This window comes from Miniopterus schreibersii, assembly GCF_964146895.1.
Source record: "Miniopterus schreibersii genome assembly, chromosome: 1".
In the NCBI taxonomy this organism is placed as follows: Eukaryota; Metazoa; Chordata; class Mammalia; order Chiroptera; family Miniopteridae; genus Miniopterus; species Miniopterus schreibersii.
The window spans coordinates 194,045,056-194,060,281 of NC_138101.1; the positions used below are offsets into that span (position 1 = coordinate 194,045,056).

Genomic DNA, 15,226 nt, shown 5'->3' on the forward strand with positions numbered 1-15,226 from the left:
GGGAACCAACCTTACACACAAAACACAGGTTTAGAAAACACTCAAGAAGAGGTGAGAGCTGTTCTCAAATACACGATGGGTTATAGCGGCAAGAAGGTGGACCTAAGAGGCTGACTAGAGCCAACCAGCAGAAGTTACAAGGACACCTATTTTGGTTTGAGATCAAGAACTGTCCCCCACTCTTCCCTCACCATCCCCCATGAGAGCTGCCCAGCAGCAGCCAGAGCCCGGGATTCCCCCCCCCCCCCCCCGCGTGGGTTAACCGTCCACTCAGAATATTCAACAATTATCTATTGTGTTTCCTCTGTGCCAGTGCCCTGCCGAGCACTGTGAAAGCAATGGAGACTAAATATTATTCAAATAAGTACATATACGGTACAGTTACAAACCGTGAAGACACAAAACTGGGTTGCCAGAAAGAGGCCTTAGACGGGTCGGAAACCCCTCTAGGGCCTCCCATTTATTTGGGGAGCCCTGAACGGTGAGCACAGCTCCCCGTGGAGGAGATGGGGGAAGCCTGCGGGGCAGACCGGTGCTGTGCCAGGATCGGCAGGGCCCTCGCGCGCGCTGCAGTAGCCCGAGGCCCAGAGACGCGCAGTGCCTGCCCGAGGACACACAGCAAGCGCGGGGAGCCGTCGAGTGGTGGAGTCCCCGTGCGCCCCGGAAGCCAGGTGCCTGCCCCGTGGACCGACTCACAGGCGGTGAGCCGCGGGGACCAGAGGCACGAGGGGTGGGGCCGAGGGTGGAGTGGAGCGCGGCGGGACCCCCGGAGGGTGCGGAGAGGGGGGCGCGGGGCGGCCCGATGACGTCATTTCCGGGCCCGGGGGTATATAGGGAGGCGCGCGAGCGCCGCCGCCGCTGCCGCCGCCACCGCAGCATCCGAGCTCCGTGCAGAGGGGCTGGTGGGCGCACCGACAGACGGACGCACGCGGACCCTGCGACCGCATCCGCGCGCCCGCGCCCTCGGCGGCCCGCCGTGCCCGGCCCCAGACCTCCGGCTGCGCGGCGCCCCGGGCTCGCCATGCGCTCCGCCGCCGTCCTGGCGCTCCTGCTCTGCGCCGGGCAAGGTGAGCGAGCGCGGAGTCGGGGGGCCGCCCCGCGCGCCCCGCGCCGCCCCCGCGCGGCGAGTTTCAGCACCGCGGACAGCGCCGCCGCCTCCCGCCGCGCCGGAGGCCCGGGGCCGCCGGCCGACCCTGGGCACGCTCCGGACTCCGCGGGGCAGGGCCGCCGGGTGCCCGCACCCCACGCCCGGCCCGCCAAGGTCACCGGGGCAGGCGGGAGGGCTGCTGCCCGCTCCGCTCGCGCCCCCCCCGTCCGCCCTCCCGCCGCGCCCCGCCCTCCTGCCCTTGACTTTTGCCCTCGGCACCCTCTCTCACAGCCCCCTGCGTCCCCGCTCCCCGGGGTCTCCCCCGCCCCCCGTCCTCCCACCCGCTCCCATTCAGCCCGCGCCCTGTTTTCACAACACTTGCCTTCAGCGCCCACGCCCCCTCCGGAGCCGGAGCTCTCCCAAAGGGAAGGGTTAAGGCTCTCGGGGCAGCCCCTGGGAGACACCCCCGTGGGGCGGCAGCCAGGGGAGGGAAACAGAATCAGCCGCAGCCTCTCATTTGGGTGGGGGCAGTTTTGAGGGGGAGCAGAGAAGCGAATGGGCCCCCCATGAACCTGGTCAAGAAGGAATGGGGTCCCCCCTCAGAGCAGAGGAGTGACCCCAGCTCTTTCTCTTTTTCTTCCCAGCCATTGCCCTCCCTGTGAACAGCCTTATGAATAAAAGAGACACTGAGGTAAGAAGGGGTACGGGGATGCCCCGGGGGGGGGGGGCACGGTAGGAGGCCCCAGTGGACACCTTACAGCCAGCTCTTGGGCAGCTGCAGGAGTGAGTCTGGCATAAAGCCAAGAGCCGGCACTGCGGCTGCTGAGGCTGGGGACAGCTTGCAAAAGACCTGAAAGGCTGCTGATCGCCCTGCCACCCTGCTGGGGGGACTTCCCCAGCTTCCTGGGAGCTGAGTCTGCAGCCCAGCGGGGCCCGTGTCTCGCCTGCTGGACTGTGGTGTCAGACCCACTGTCTTGAACATTCCGAATCTGGCGGACCTGCCGAGGGCTGCTGGGGGCGGCTTTTCTGTTCTGTGGTTGTGGTTGTGCACGGACATGCGAGAACCAGGCCTGCACCTCCCCCTTGGCTTTTCCCCTGCCCCCAAGGCCCTGCCAGCAGCACACCGCACCCCTCTCAAGCCATAGCTCTCCCAAAGGGCCACAATGAAAACATTCTCGGTCTTGGCTTCTGCACCTAGGGTCCTGGCCAGTTAGGGCTGATGGTGGATGTCACCCAGGAAAGGGAACTTAGGAGACACTGGTGGGGGGTTCTGTAGCCAACAAGAGACACTCCATGTTGGGTGTATACTTGAAATTCATTCATGTCTGAGCTGCGGCTGTTTTTCCAGTCTCTGGTGCTCACAGATACCTCCGCATGAGAGTCAGATAAATTTCTGCTCCCCACCTTTCCAGGAGTTTTCTTCCATTACAGAGAGGTTATGGTCAAAACCCAAAGCATCGATTTGTTCAATTATGTTTCCTACTCGCAGACGGGCCTGTATTTAAAACTCTACTGCTCGTTGTAGCTGTGAGGTCTGGGGAAACCTCTTAACTTCTCTGAACTTCCCCTTTTTCCATCTGTAATAATATTTCCCTTGGGGGAAGCTGTGAGAAATGAGTCAGATGTGAGGTGCCCGGCACATAGTAGGTCCTCAATAAATGGGCACTGTTATTTCTAGAGCTTCCCTTCTCGATTTCCCCGTTGTTCTTGGGATCCGTAACCAGCTCCTCTCTCTGCAAATCTGTCCTCGTGGGCTATTGGTTGTCTTTGTTCCCAGTGCAAGGTCTGGGGTTGCAGGGAGGGCAAGGTGCAGGCTGCAGGGCCCTCCGTGCCAGCTCCCTTCTGGGAGACATTTAGGTCACCATATTGTACTCAGGAGCCTGGGGTCGGGGACAACAGAACAGCTGTTTAAGACCTGAACGTTCCCTCCTAGGATGCTGTGACAGTTGTACAGCCTGTTTGCCAGTTTGCCATCCTGGATCCTTGGGCAGGTTGCCTTGGCATCCTGTAGACACAGCCTTCCACCCCCTCACTCCCTACCAGCATTGCCTGGTGCATGTCTGACACCTCTGGCCCCTCCTCGTGGCTCTAGACAGCTGAAGCAGGTTGGGAGTGGTGTATCCCTCCCTGGGTGTGTGTGGCACTTCACGCTTTATAGTGTTTTCCCATCTGTGCCTTGTCACCCTGGGAGGGCCGTTGGGAGGTTATTCTCACTCCTGTTTCACAAGTGAGGAAACTGAGGCTCCTCCGCCAAGAGGTCAAGTCGCATACTCAAGACAACACAGCTAGGATACCACACGACAGTTGGCACCACCTTCAGATACCCATTTATCAGGTGCCTGATCATCCACAGCACCTTGCTAGGCACTGGACAAGACTTTCAGAAATACGGCTGCTGTTGGCCTGGGATGGGCACCCAGATTTAGGGGATGTGTGCCCACCTTCAGCCAGTGGATTCATCCAATGGCTGAATATGGAGCCAGATCGTGAGGCTGTCACTCCCTGCATGTGACAACACCGTGGCTGTTGGGAGACAGCGATCCAAGCCCTGTTTCCAGACAGGGTCGAGCCAGACAAGGCCTCTGTGCTCCTCTGGGTGGTCCAGAAAGGCTTCCTGGAGATAGCTGACCTTTGGGGCATCTGCAGGACTAAAGTACTTTTGCAAGACATATGTCTGATGCCCAGGAGCAGCTTCCCCATCTTTAAAGAAATCCCTGGGTATGAGAAGGCACCAGGTACCCACCCCCATCTTAGAGGGACACCTGCTGGCCAGGTGATTGGAGTGCCTGGCACATGAAAAGTACCATATAAGGGTTTTCTGTTATCATTGCTATCACTGTCTGGCTGGTAAAGCAGAGCTGTGCCCCTCAGTCAGGCACCCATGGATTCCTGAAGACAAGAGCAAACGCCCTATGTTCTCATTAGAAATTTGCCCTGGAGCCTTCAGGGGCTGAGTCCATGCCCAAACCAACCCCAACCTGCCCCACTCTCCTTTCAGGTGATGAAGTGCATCGTTGAGGTCATCTCTGACACGCTTTTCAAGCCCAGCCCCATGCCTGTGAGCCAGGAGTGTTTTGAGACGCTCCGAGGAGGTATGAGCCAGGCTGGGGGTGAGGGGCTGCTGCCTGCTGGGCCGGAAGGCGAGGGCGTGGGTGTGTGGCCTGTGATGGAATTTAGTGATTTAATTCCTGTCATTGACCAAATGCCGGCCTTGTCCAGGCCTGTGCCACAGTCTGAGTGGTACGGGGAGATGAAGGAGGTACAGGCCCTGTACACCTGGAGCTTACAAACTAGCAGAGGGGACAAATATGAACATAGTTAGTTAGGATCCTGGGCAGAATGAAACCAGGGCTGGAAGAGCAGTCACCAGAACGTGAGCTCCCTGCAGGCAAGGATTTTGTGTGCTATATCCCCAGTGTCGGGCACAGCTGCTGCCACCTGGGAGACACCGTATAGATACGTGACGAATAAAGGAGCATCGTGGGTGGGCATGAGAAGGAAAAAGCTTTGCCAAGCCTTCGACCAGCTGTTGGATAGAGCCAACATTAGCATTGGGGTTGGGGGTAAGAGAAAAGGTGGAAACCAGTAGGTAGAAAAGTGAAGAAAGGGCACCCCGGGGGGGCCGGACAGCATAAGCAAAGGCATGGAGATGGGGGACATGTGCTCGAAGACACCCATACCTCACCTCGGGGCTGCCCTCTCTTGGCCGAGGGCGGGTGGGGGGAGAGTGGCTGACCTTTCTGTTGTAGTAGAAAACTGACCGATGCTTTGGAAAGGAGGTCATTTCAAAAGTGTTATCTCAAGACCCAATCTTGCTGCTGCCACCCAGGCTTTGAGTTTCCAGAGCAGAGTCCTTGTGCTCAGCTGAAACTGTTGATGGCAATCGCTCCCTTGGCCGCTCTCTGGCAATGGCCCATAACGACTCTCCCTCATTGCAGATGAGCGGATCCTCTCGATCCTGCGACATCAGAATTTGCTGAAAGAGCTCCAAGACCTTGCTCTCCAAGGTATTTCCAGCCACTGCACATGAATCTGGGTAAATTCCAGTGACTGAGAGTCAGGAAATCAGGTGGAAGGTCCGGGGGTCCCGCTTCTCTCTGATACACGGGTATTTCCTTTCACCTGGAGAGTGGAATGGAGGGGTCCTCCACACCACCTGGTCCAGTCTGCCATTGATATAGGTGAAGAGATCAAGGCCCAGAGAAGTTTAGTGTCTTGCCCAAGGTCACACAGTGAGTTAGGGACATGCCTAGACCAGATGCAGCTCTCCCAGTACCCCGTGGTCTCTGGAGTTCAGCTGTTGCCGTGGGGGCACTTTTGAGATTGGGTGGCTGAGAGGATCTCTTTCCTCTGGGCACACTCCCTCACCCACAACCAGTGTCAGTCTTCTGGCCATTCCAGAAACTCCTATCATGGGGGAGATAATCATCAGCTGCTGAGTTGGCCTTGGCAAGGGGCCACCATCAGGAACAAGGCACAGGTGGGGACAGTGCCAGGTGGCAGCAGCAGGGAGAGGGGTCTCTGGCTCATGGCAGCAGGTGCCAACCCTGGGCTTGGATGCAGGTATGTGTTTGGTTTTCTCCCAAGTGTCTGAGATTATGGGGTCCAGGGTGAGCAGGATTTACCTGAATCAAGAGCCCCCAGGAGGGTAACAGTCCCTGTTGCCTGCTGCTGCAGGGTCTTCCAGCTGCCAGCCAGGTCCTGAGGGGGCCCCACTCTCCGCCTCCACCCCTGGGACCCTCTGCTCCAACTGAGTCTTTGTTGCTCTGCAAGGTAGCAGGCAGGGCTTGCTCTCATTTTCTAGATGAGAAACTGAGTCTGGAGGTGATAGGGCCATCTGATGGGCCCCAGCTGGGAGGGGACAGGGGCAGCCAACCCTTCCAGAGTCCCCAAGCTCTCACCCCCCCCCCCCCGACTCTTACTGGGCAGGCCTGCAACATGATGTGCCCAGTGCCCAGACGAGGACATGGACACTTCACTTCCACAGACAAATGTGCCGGCTCAGACCACATGGGACTTTTCTCTCCTTTCTCCTACCAGGTGCCAAGGAGAGGGCCCGTCAGCAGAAGAAGGACAGAGGTTTTGAGGATGAGCTCTCAGAGGTTCTCCAGAAGCAAAACGAGCAGGCCGAGCTCAAGGGTCAGTGCTGGCCAGTCCGGCCGCAGACCGGGGGGGGGGGTGGGGGTGGCGACGGTAACGGTAGTCATGACAGCCCGAGGGTTCCCTGAGGCTGAGCCCCTCCTCTACGCCCTGTAAGGTAGCTATTATTTCTTTCCATCTACAAATGAGGTCAGAGAGGTTAAGTACTTTGTCCAAGACATAACTGAAGATGTGAACCTGGGCCTGCCTCCCTCCAAAGCCCTCCATGGGTCCCATCTGCCCACCAGGGGCTGACACTCCAGAGCAGGAGTGGCCGGCCTGGCAGGTGAGCAGCTTTGACGGGCTTTTCCCAGTGGCCACTGCAGCAGGGCCCCTGCCTGAGCACCTGCCGCCCCGGGATTAGGTGGCGCCTTAGCATAGCCAAGTTGCAGGATGATCCAAGAGAAGTAGGTTTGAAACACTAAATTAACCTGGATCATCTCTCTTTTTTTAAATACTTTGTGTTAATCCTCACCTGAAGGTTTTCTTTCAGTTGCTTTTCAGAGAGTGGAAGGGAGGGAGGGAGGGGGAGAGAGAGAAACATTGAGAGACACACATCAACTGGTTATCCTCCCGCATGGGGAGCGAACCTGCAACCCATGTACGTGCCCTTCACCGGGAATTGAACCCGTGACCCTTGGGTGTGCGGGCCCACACTCTAACCACTGAGACACACCAGCCAGGGCTCTCTTTTTTTAAATCCTCACCGAGAAAATATGTTTTTCATTGATTTATTTTTTTAGAGAGAGAGAGAGAAACATTGATGCGAGAGAGAAACATAGATCACATCATCGGTTTCCTCCCATACGCACCCCGAACAGGATGACACTCCAACCAACTGAGCCACCTGGCCAGGGCTGGATCATCTTTCTTGAGACCAGAGAGCTTTTAGGGGTCAAAGAGATCATGGCGTAGGTCCAAGTGATTCTCTGTGACTCACCCTCCTACCTGCAAACACCCACAAACTGCCCCAGCAGGCCTGCCGTTTGCATGTGGAAGGTGGATGAATGAGGCGAGTTTCCAGGAGCCGGGTTTTCAAGGACCTTCCCTCGGGAAGCCTGCTAGTGTGGCCCAGGTGCCCTCACATTGGCCATTGGCCAGGGCTGTTTCCCTAGTGGCTGCTTGGAGCATGGCATGAACTCCCACATGCTGGCGCCATGGGAATGAGGGTCTGGAGGACTATGGGTGTCTGCCATGGGTTTCAGGAGGGGGATAGCCTGGGGTGTGTGTGTGTGTGTGTGTGTGTGTGTGTGTGTGTGTCGAGGCTTCAATAAGGGAAGCAGCCGTGTGTGTCAGCGCAAAGAGCGCCCTGTACTCGGCATTTGGAAGCTGGAGTCAAGGCTCAGCTCTGCTGCTTGCAGACCAGCTTTCTGAGGATCAGTTTGAGTTTCTGTAAATGGGATGGGAGCACTTTCACCTGGAGCCCTGGAGTCAGATGGTGGGATGGACTAGCTGGTGCTTGTGCGACAGTAACCATTCTGGTGATGGGAGAGACTTTTACAATAGTTAACAGGCTGTCTTCAAAGCAGAAACAAGACAACGCTTTTTAATGAAAACTGCAAATATTGAGGAATTGAGCACTTTCACAGGATGCTCAAAACAGAGAAGCCCCACAGAAAGGTTAAGGAACTTCCCCAAGACCACACAGTAATTCAGCTGATGTCCTAATTCTCAATTCAGGCTCTATCTTCTGGGGTCATCTTCAAAGTCTTTTTTTTTTTAAATCATATCTTTAAGAGGTAGAATTACAAAGGAATGCAATCCATTTGTGCTCGAGTCAAACCCAGACATGGAGAGGGTAACCCCAGTTCCGTCACGGGTGTCCTGGGCTGGGCTTGTTGGAATCACCAAGATACAATGACTAAGATCTGAAATTGGGCTCTGGAGAGACCCGGAGTGCAGCCTGGTGCTCAGGGCCTCACTTTGCTTCTGTTCTTTCTGCAGAGGGGACAGAAGAGATGCTCGCCAAAGACTCTGCGGAGAAAAGGGGGGATTCCAATGAGGTGAAGAGTGGTCAAGACACAGATCAAGACGGGCCCTGGGCCTCCCCAGAACCCGGGCAGGGGTCCAAGGATGAGGCCGACCAGGCCCCAGGCGAGGAAGAGATCACCAACACCCATCCCCCGGCCACCCTCCCTGTCCAGAAACACCCAGGCCCTCCGGCTGAGGGGGACAGCGGGGACCCCTCCCAGGGTCTGGCGGACAGAGAGGAGGGCCAGGGTGCAGAGCAAGGACAGCAGGCAGGGAGAGAGGACGACGCCGGTGCGGAGGCTGGAGAGAAGGCCGTCTCTGAAGAAGGCCCCTCCGAAGCATTTAACCCCCACCCCAGCCTCGGCTACGAGGAGGCCCCGAGAGGCGAGAGTACGTATGATGTCTGAGGCCTCGGCAAATGTGCGGGAGGGGGGGTGCGTGCGAGGGGCACCTCATCCATGACCTCATGCCACCTCCACAACCACCCTGAAAGGAGGTATTATCTCCATTTTGCTGGATGGGAAACCAAGGCTCAGAGAGGTTAAGTAATTTGCCCAACACACAGCTAATTTGTAGTAAAATCTGAGATTCTAACCCAGGTCTGTGTGGCTCCAAAACCATGCACGTCCGCTATTCTGCATAGATCCTTCCCCCAACCCAGGAGGCTAGAGGGCCTCTGTGGGCTGGGTGGGCAGGCTTTGGGGACAGAGGGACCGTACGGCGGGTGGGAGCAGGCTTCTCTGGGCACAGTCATCAGCTTCGACCAGGATTTAGGGAGACCCTGGCTCCTCCTGTGGGCCTTGTCAAGTCTCCCGTCCCTGCCCTGCTCGGTGACCCCTGGGTCGAGGGCTTCTACCACGAGAGGGCTACAGGAAGAGGCGGGCTCCAGCCCACCCCTCCGGGCTCGGAGAAGGGCTTACAAAGCATGGTGTTAAGATGGCTCTTTCCCTCCGAGCAGGGTCATGCCCTGGACCCGAGTGCGGGCTTGTGGTTCAGCGGTGGCCACAGAGGGGCCCCCGGGGAGAGGCGGGGAGGGACTGGGGAAGGTGGTGACCCCTCCCTCGTCTCCTGCTCTTGTCCACCGCCTGCTCCAGGTTGGTCCAAGGCTCTGACTGTCGATGGAGCCGGGAAGACTGAGGCTGAGGAAGTTCAGTCCCCCAAGGGGAAGGGGGAGCGGGAGCGGTCCCGGCAGGAGGAGATGGCAGGGGCCCCTGGCGGCCTCCGGGGCGGGCAGAGCAGGGAGCTGCAGGAGCAGGAGCAGGAGCAGGAGCAGGAGCAGGAGCAGGAGCAGGAGCAGGAGGAGCGGCTCTCCGAGGAGTGGGAGGACGCCCGGGGGCGCAGCGAGGCGGACCAGCTGGCCAACGAGCTGCCGTCGGAGAAGCGGCTGGAGGGGGAGGACGACGAGGACCCCGACCGCTCCATGAGGCTCTCCTTCCAGGCCCGGGGCCGTGGCTTCGGGGGCCCCGGGCTGCCGCTGCACGGAGGCTGGAGGCCGTCCCCCCAGGAGGCCGCGGAGGCGGGCCTGGCCCTGCGGGGGCGCAGCTACCCCGACGAGAGGAAAGAGGAGGAGGGCAGCGCCAACCGCAGGCCCGAGGTCGGTATAGGGCGGCGGCGAGCCGGCCAGGCCCGGGGTGGGCCCAGGGGGCGGCTGCACCCAGACCTGCGGCTGCTGCCCCCTGGAATCGGGGACCGGAGAGGAGCTCAGACGGGGGCTCTCCGGGACACTGCGGAGGCCTGGGCGCGGGCGGGCCTGGGAAGGGGAAGAAGGGGCGTGCCAGGCGGACGGCAGGTGACCCCGGCTCGCAGAGGGCACCCAGTGAAGCTGGAGACGGGCGCGCTCAGGGAAGCGCGTGGGAGCCGGGGAGGTGTGAGCTGGGCCGGTCTCCAGGGGCGCTGAGTGGCCACTGTCCTGAAGCAGCAGGGAGCCCGCAGGTTTGGGAGCAGGACGAGAGTAATGGGCGAAGCTTGGAGCTCTGGAGGGACAGAGCTTGGAAACCAAAGGACCTGGCAGGGACTGGCCTGAGCAGGGCCACTTGTTGCCTAGGGGATCCGAGCCCAGGGCACCATTGGCCTCAAGAGCTGGGAGGGCATGAAAGGACGGGACACTTAAGGGACAGTTGGTGTCCTGGGAAGACCCCATGGTTGGTCCAGCCAGGTCCTCTCCTGGACCCAGCAACCCAGGCACACCCTCCTCTTCAGGTTCAGGCCCTGCCTCCCACCCCTGAATAGCAGAGGGGGAGGGGGCAGGACCAGTTGGACCTCCTGCCAGGGGGTGAGTGAGTGGGGGAAGCAGGTGGGTGCCTGAAAACCTGGGCTCTGCCTCCTTCTAGCTGTGTGACTTTGGGCAGGTCACTCTCCTTCTCTGAACCTCATGGGTTGCCCCATTTGTGAAATGGGGGAAAGGCTTCCTTTCTGCTCACCTCATTATCATGATCAGAATACACGTGAGCTCTGAGCACCTGGCCATGCCCAGGGACAGGGGTGGGAGCTGGGGTCCCTGGCAGGCAAGCGACATAGCCTTGGAGCTGGAGGAGACCTTGGGGGTGGTCAGTGGTTCAAGCCTCAGGGCCCAGGTGGGAATCCGGACCTTATGGGGGCTGGGACCTGTCCACCCAGAAAAGAACTAGCCCCTCTCTCAGGCCTCCATCCCTCTCTCTGGGTCTGGGACCAGGGTCTTGGCAACCTGAAAGGAGGCGGCTTTTTCTTGGCAGCTGGAGCCAAAGGATGTCATCTGCCTATGTCCCCAGGAGACTAAGGGGACAGGGCTACAGGAAATAGCAGCTTGTTCCTCAGCCCTAGCTTTTGGACCCAGGTCAAGGCTGGGCAACTTCCATCACCCCCTTCCCCATCCTGGAATGAGCTGGGCGGGCCAGCTGCCTTCCTCACAGGCAGAGGGAGCCCCGGACTGCAGGGAGGAGAAACGGGGACCACTCCACCCAGCCCAAGGGTCTCCTTAGAAATGGCCCCAGCATCACAGAACTCATGCCCCAGGGGCTTCTCCAAGACAAAGGGCTCTGGATCCCTGTTTCCATGGCGACCATTGATGTCTGTTCTAAATGGGCCCCTGGTGGGGCTGTCAGTGCTATTCCAGTGTGGGGGTGAGGGGAGGGTACACTCTGCAGCCTGGCATCCGGCAGGGGCCCTGAGAGACCGCCCCTCCCAGGTCAAGGCCAGAGGATGGCCTTCCCTGACGCCTGCTCCAGGTTTGAGGGCACAGTCTCATGGGCATTAGGCCGGCTCTGGGCACCTGGAAGCTTCTTGAGGTTGGAGCACCCATCCAGGCTCACAGAACGTGCCCAGGAACCACCCTGTCAACCAGAGCTCAGGCCCCCCAGATCGGGACCAAGGATCGAATGCTCAGCCCGAGGCAGGTAGACGGAGGCAGCTCTCACAACCTCTGGCCTGTGTCATGGGCCCAGGGCAGCTGAGGCAGGGAGGCCTGCAGCAGACAGGGAACCCAGGCCTGGGCTCACCCTGGGAGCCGTCGTCATAGCCCACGCTTGGGATGGGGACTGGAGGGAACTCTGAACCAGTGGCTTCATTTTCCACGTGCCCTCCTGGAGCCATTCAGGAGTCAGCAGGCCTGAATGAGAGGCCACCAGGGGCGGTGTGGGGTTAGGGCCCTTGTTCCCTGACATTCTTGTGCACAATACTCAGCAGCCCTATAGGGTGGCAAAACCATCTCCATGGTACACAGAGGCCTCTGAAGCTGAGAGAGGCAGAGCCACATGTCTAAGGCCACACAGCTAGCCAGCGGCACAACCAGTCTGGCTGCCTGCATGCTCCACGATGCTGGCACTGCTCCCTGGGCCAGTCCCTGCATAACCTCGCCTTCTCTCCTAGGACCAGGAGCTGGAGAGCCTGTCAGCCATTGAGGCGGAGCTGGAGAAGGTGGCCCAGCAGTTGCAGGCACTGCGGCGGGGGTGAGGCGCCCGCTGTCCCCACCAGTCAGGGCCCCCAGGCATCCTGTGGTCCTGGCTCTGTTGTCCCCTTTACAGGTCCTGGCCAGCCGACCTGTGCATTGCTTCTGGTAGGCAGGCGGCTCCAGCCTGCCCTGGCCCAGGCCACCCTGTTGCTCCCATGCCCCTTTCCTCCTGCTCTTGACCCCAGTGCGCCCCTCTGCAGGGCAGACCCCTGCGACTTTAAACGATGATCCTCTCTCTGAACACAGGAAGCTTTCTAGAATTTTTCCTTCCACATCAGAGCCATTGGCACAACTGCAATAACCTCTGACCTTTCGGTGAAAGCTGAGAACTCCTGAATGTAATATATCCTGTACAAACTGTCTCAAAGGAAAAATAAACCTGCTCTGGGCTCTCTCCTGTTTCTGTGAACCCTTCCCCCTCTTGACTCAGTGAGGTGGGATGGACTGGATTCTGGCAAAGGGACAAGGGGAGGTTCGGTCCCTCTGGGCAACTCCTTTCTGGGCAGCTTCCTAGCCATGGGATCTTGAGCAAGGGCATCAGTTTTCTCATCTTTTCTAAAATGGGGTGCTGACATCTGCCTCACAGTGCGTGGGGATTAAATACTACATGCAAAGGGGCCCCGGTTCCTTCCTCTCCCTCACTTCCCAGCCACACCTGAGCTGGGCCCTGAAAGGTGGGGTGAGTTTGGGAAACAGCATCTGCCCTCCATGGTGCTGGGGAGAGTTCCTGACAGCCCCCGGGGTGGGGGTGGGGTGGGAAGTGCTGCCACCAAGGCCTTTGGCATGAATCTGCCACCCCAACATGGTACGTGCACGGGAATCTGGGGCGTCTGAAGTTCTTGCACATTTAACTGTTCACTAGAGCATGGCAGGGCTGTCTCAGGAAACTGAGGCTCACAAGGTGAAATGACTCATCAAGGTCACAGGCAGGGGTGATACCCAAAACGTTCATTACACATCAGAATGGACTGGGTGGATGCCCTGGACCCGCGTGGACCCGCTGAGATCAGGGCTGTCCAGTCGTCCAGCAAACATCTGTAGTGGCTGCCGTGGGCCTGTAGGACCTGAGCTCCCAGATGAACGGGACGAGCCCTCCCTTCAAGGAGCCACTGCCCAGAAATGTGGGTTTTGATGTCAGACAGAAGTTGAAATCCTGTCTAGCTGGGGAGCTCAGGCAAACGTCGCTGGCTCTCTCGGAGCCTCAGTTTCCTCATCTACGAAGTGGGGTTAATGCTATCTCCTCAGTATGGTGGGGATTCTAGAGGCCCAGGTGGCCTGGATCAGAAAATCACTATGACGACAACACAAGGCATTGGAGAGGTCTTGGCAAGTCTGGGCCTCTTCTGTGAAGCGGGCAGGGGGATGCCCACTGCTGCCGACGCCCATCCTCCAAAGCCCAGGGGGGCACCTTCCAGGAAGCTTGTGCTACAAGGTGTCTATTTATTCACGTCTTTCAGAGACAGGTTTGCCCTCCATCCCCAACTTCAGTCTGACAACAATGCTGTTTTCCTCTAGCTGGTCACGTGTCAAACATCCACTAAGACTAGTTAGCAAATGGAGGGAACACCAGTCACCTTGTCCCTGAAATAACGCATCCCAAAGACGGGCCACCTGTCATAATCCCAACTCCACGGGGCAAACATGCAACCAACTCAAAAGAGCCAGTGGACCTTGGTTTGCACAGAAGCATGTTTTTACATATGGTGGACACGTCCATATAAACATTATGTGCATGTATGTGCACAGACTAGGTAAAAGCTAGCTTGGGGCTCTGGCCAGCTCTGCTTAGGAACAGGGTTGAAGTAGCGTCTGTGACACGATGGCAGCACTAGAATCAGAGCTGCCAGCGTGGTGGTGACCACGCTGCAGGAAGCCTTTCCGGAGAGCAAGCTGCTGAGGGCCTGACCCCACTTCACGCTGGGAGAAGGGGTCAGGCTGTGGCCAAGCTGCCAAGTCATGGACAACTCTGGAAGTAAAGGGAAGATGTGACCATTCTGGAAAAGGCCCCTAGTGGTCAGAACAGAGGGATGGGGCCCAGGTCATTCTGTAACAGCTCCCCTCTGAACAGTGTGTTTAGGGCGCTCCAAGGTCACACTGGCAATGCTGTGCAGAGAAGGGGCAGAGGCAGGGCCCTGTCAGGGAGAGGAGGGCCGATGGGGGAATTGCCTGTCTGAAGGCCACACCATCTCAGCCTCAGGCTCAGGAGCAGGCACGGGCAGGGCGGATATAAGTGGCATCAGGGTGTGGCCAGGCTGACCGAGGAGGGAGGAGCCCAAAACTTTTGTGAAGAAATGATGCCCTTCTCTGCCTCGTGGTGAGCACGGTGGAGGCGACAGGCTCCTGCAGGATAGCCGGCTCCCAGCTTAAGGTCTAAGCAGCTCAGGGCTCTTGATCCATGACCTAAAAAGGGAGTGGGGCTGTCGGGATCTCACCAGGTGAAGGATCGGTTTCCATGGGACAGAGGAGAGAGCAGATGCCAACCCCAGGGACATGAGTGAAGCCACTGGATGGCTCTCGTGGCCAGCGACCAGCATGAGTGCCCAAGCTGAGGGCCTGTCTCCCAGGCTGGCACAAGAACAGACAACAGCTGCTTTTCCCAGTGGGCTCGTAAACTCCAGCTTCCTGCTGGGTTCTTCAACCTCCATAAAGCCCAGTCCTCTGGGCAGAGGAAATCTTTTCAAGCAAGGTTTTCTCCCTCGGTGATAGAATTAAAGATACAGGCAAGGCCCACTTCCAGGACGCCCTGCTGACTCCTCAGGGCACCAGCAGGGTCTGCCTTCCGCAGGCGATGCTAGTGGCTCCAGGCCCAGCCCGCCCCACTTGGTGTTGCAATACTGGACACCTGCACGCTACCAACGGCGAGGACCCTCCTCTCAGACGCCTCTGGGCTCTCCTGGTGGGACACACACCCAGTGTCCGCAGTCAGTTGGGGCTGAGATCTCACATGTGACCCTCCGAACCTACCGAAGGCCTCAGCCAAAATGGGGCCCTGCCAGTTGCCACCAGACGCTGCAGGACCACAGACCCCAATATGCCCACCATTGGTAGAGAGGCCAGTGACAATGAGGCCTAAGGGGAAACCAACTCTATGGAGTGTCAGTGTG

At 58.7% G+C, this 15,226-nt stretch overlaps 1 protein-coding gene across 1 annotated transcript; it reads left to right on the forward strand.

The window, feature by feature from the left end:
* Positions 1–820: 820 nt before the first annotated feature.
* On the forward strand, positions 821–12,529 carry CHGA (chromogranin A). The gene is made up of 8 exons (XM_081137081.1): positions 821–1,067; positions 1,732–1,778; positions 4,086–4,179; positions 5,026–5,094; positions 6,128–6,226; positions 8,171–8,587; positions 9,292–9,791; positions 12,041–12,529. The coding sequence occupies exons 1-8, from the start codon at positions 1,022–1,024 to the stop codon at positions 12,122–12,124; spliced, it is 1,356 nt and encodes a 451-aa protein (XP_080993207.1). The 5' UTR covers positions 821–1,021; the 3' UTR covers positions 12,125–12,529.
* Positions 12,530–15,226: the final 2,697 nt, after the last annotated feature.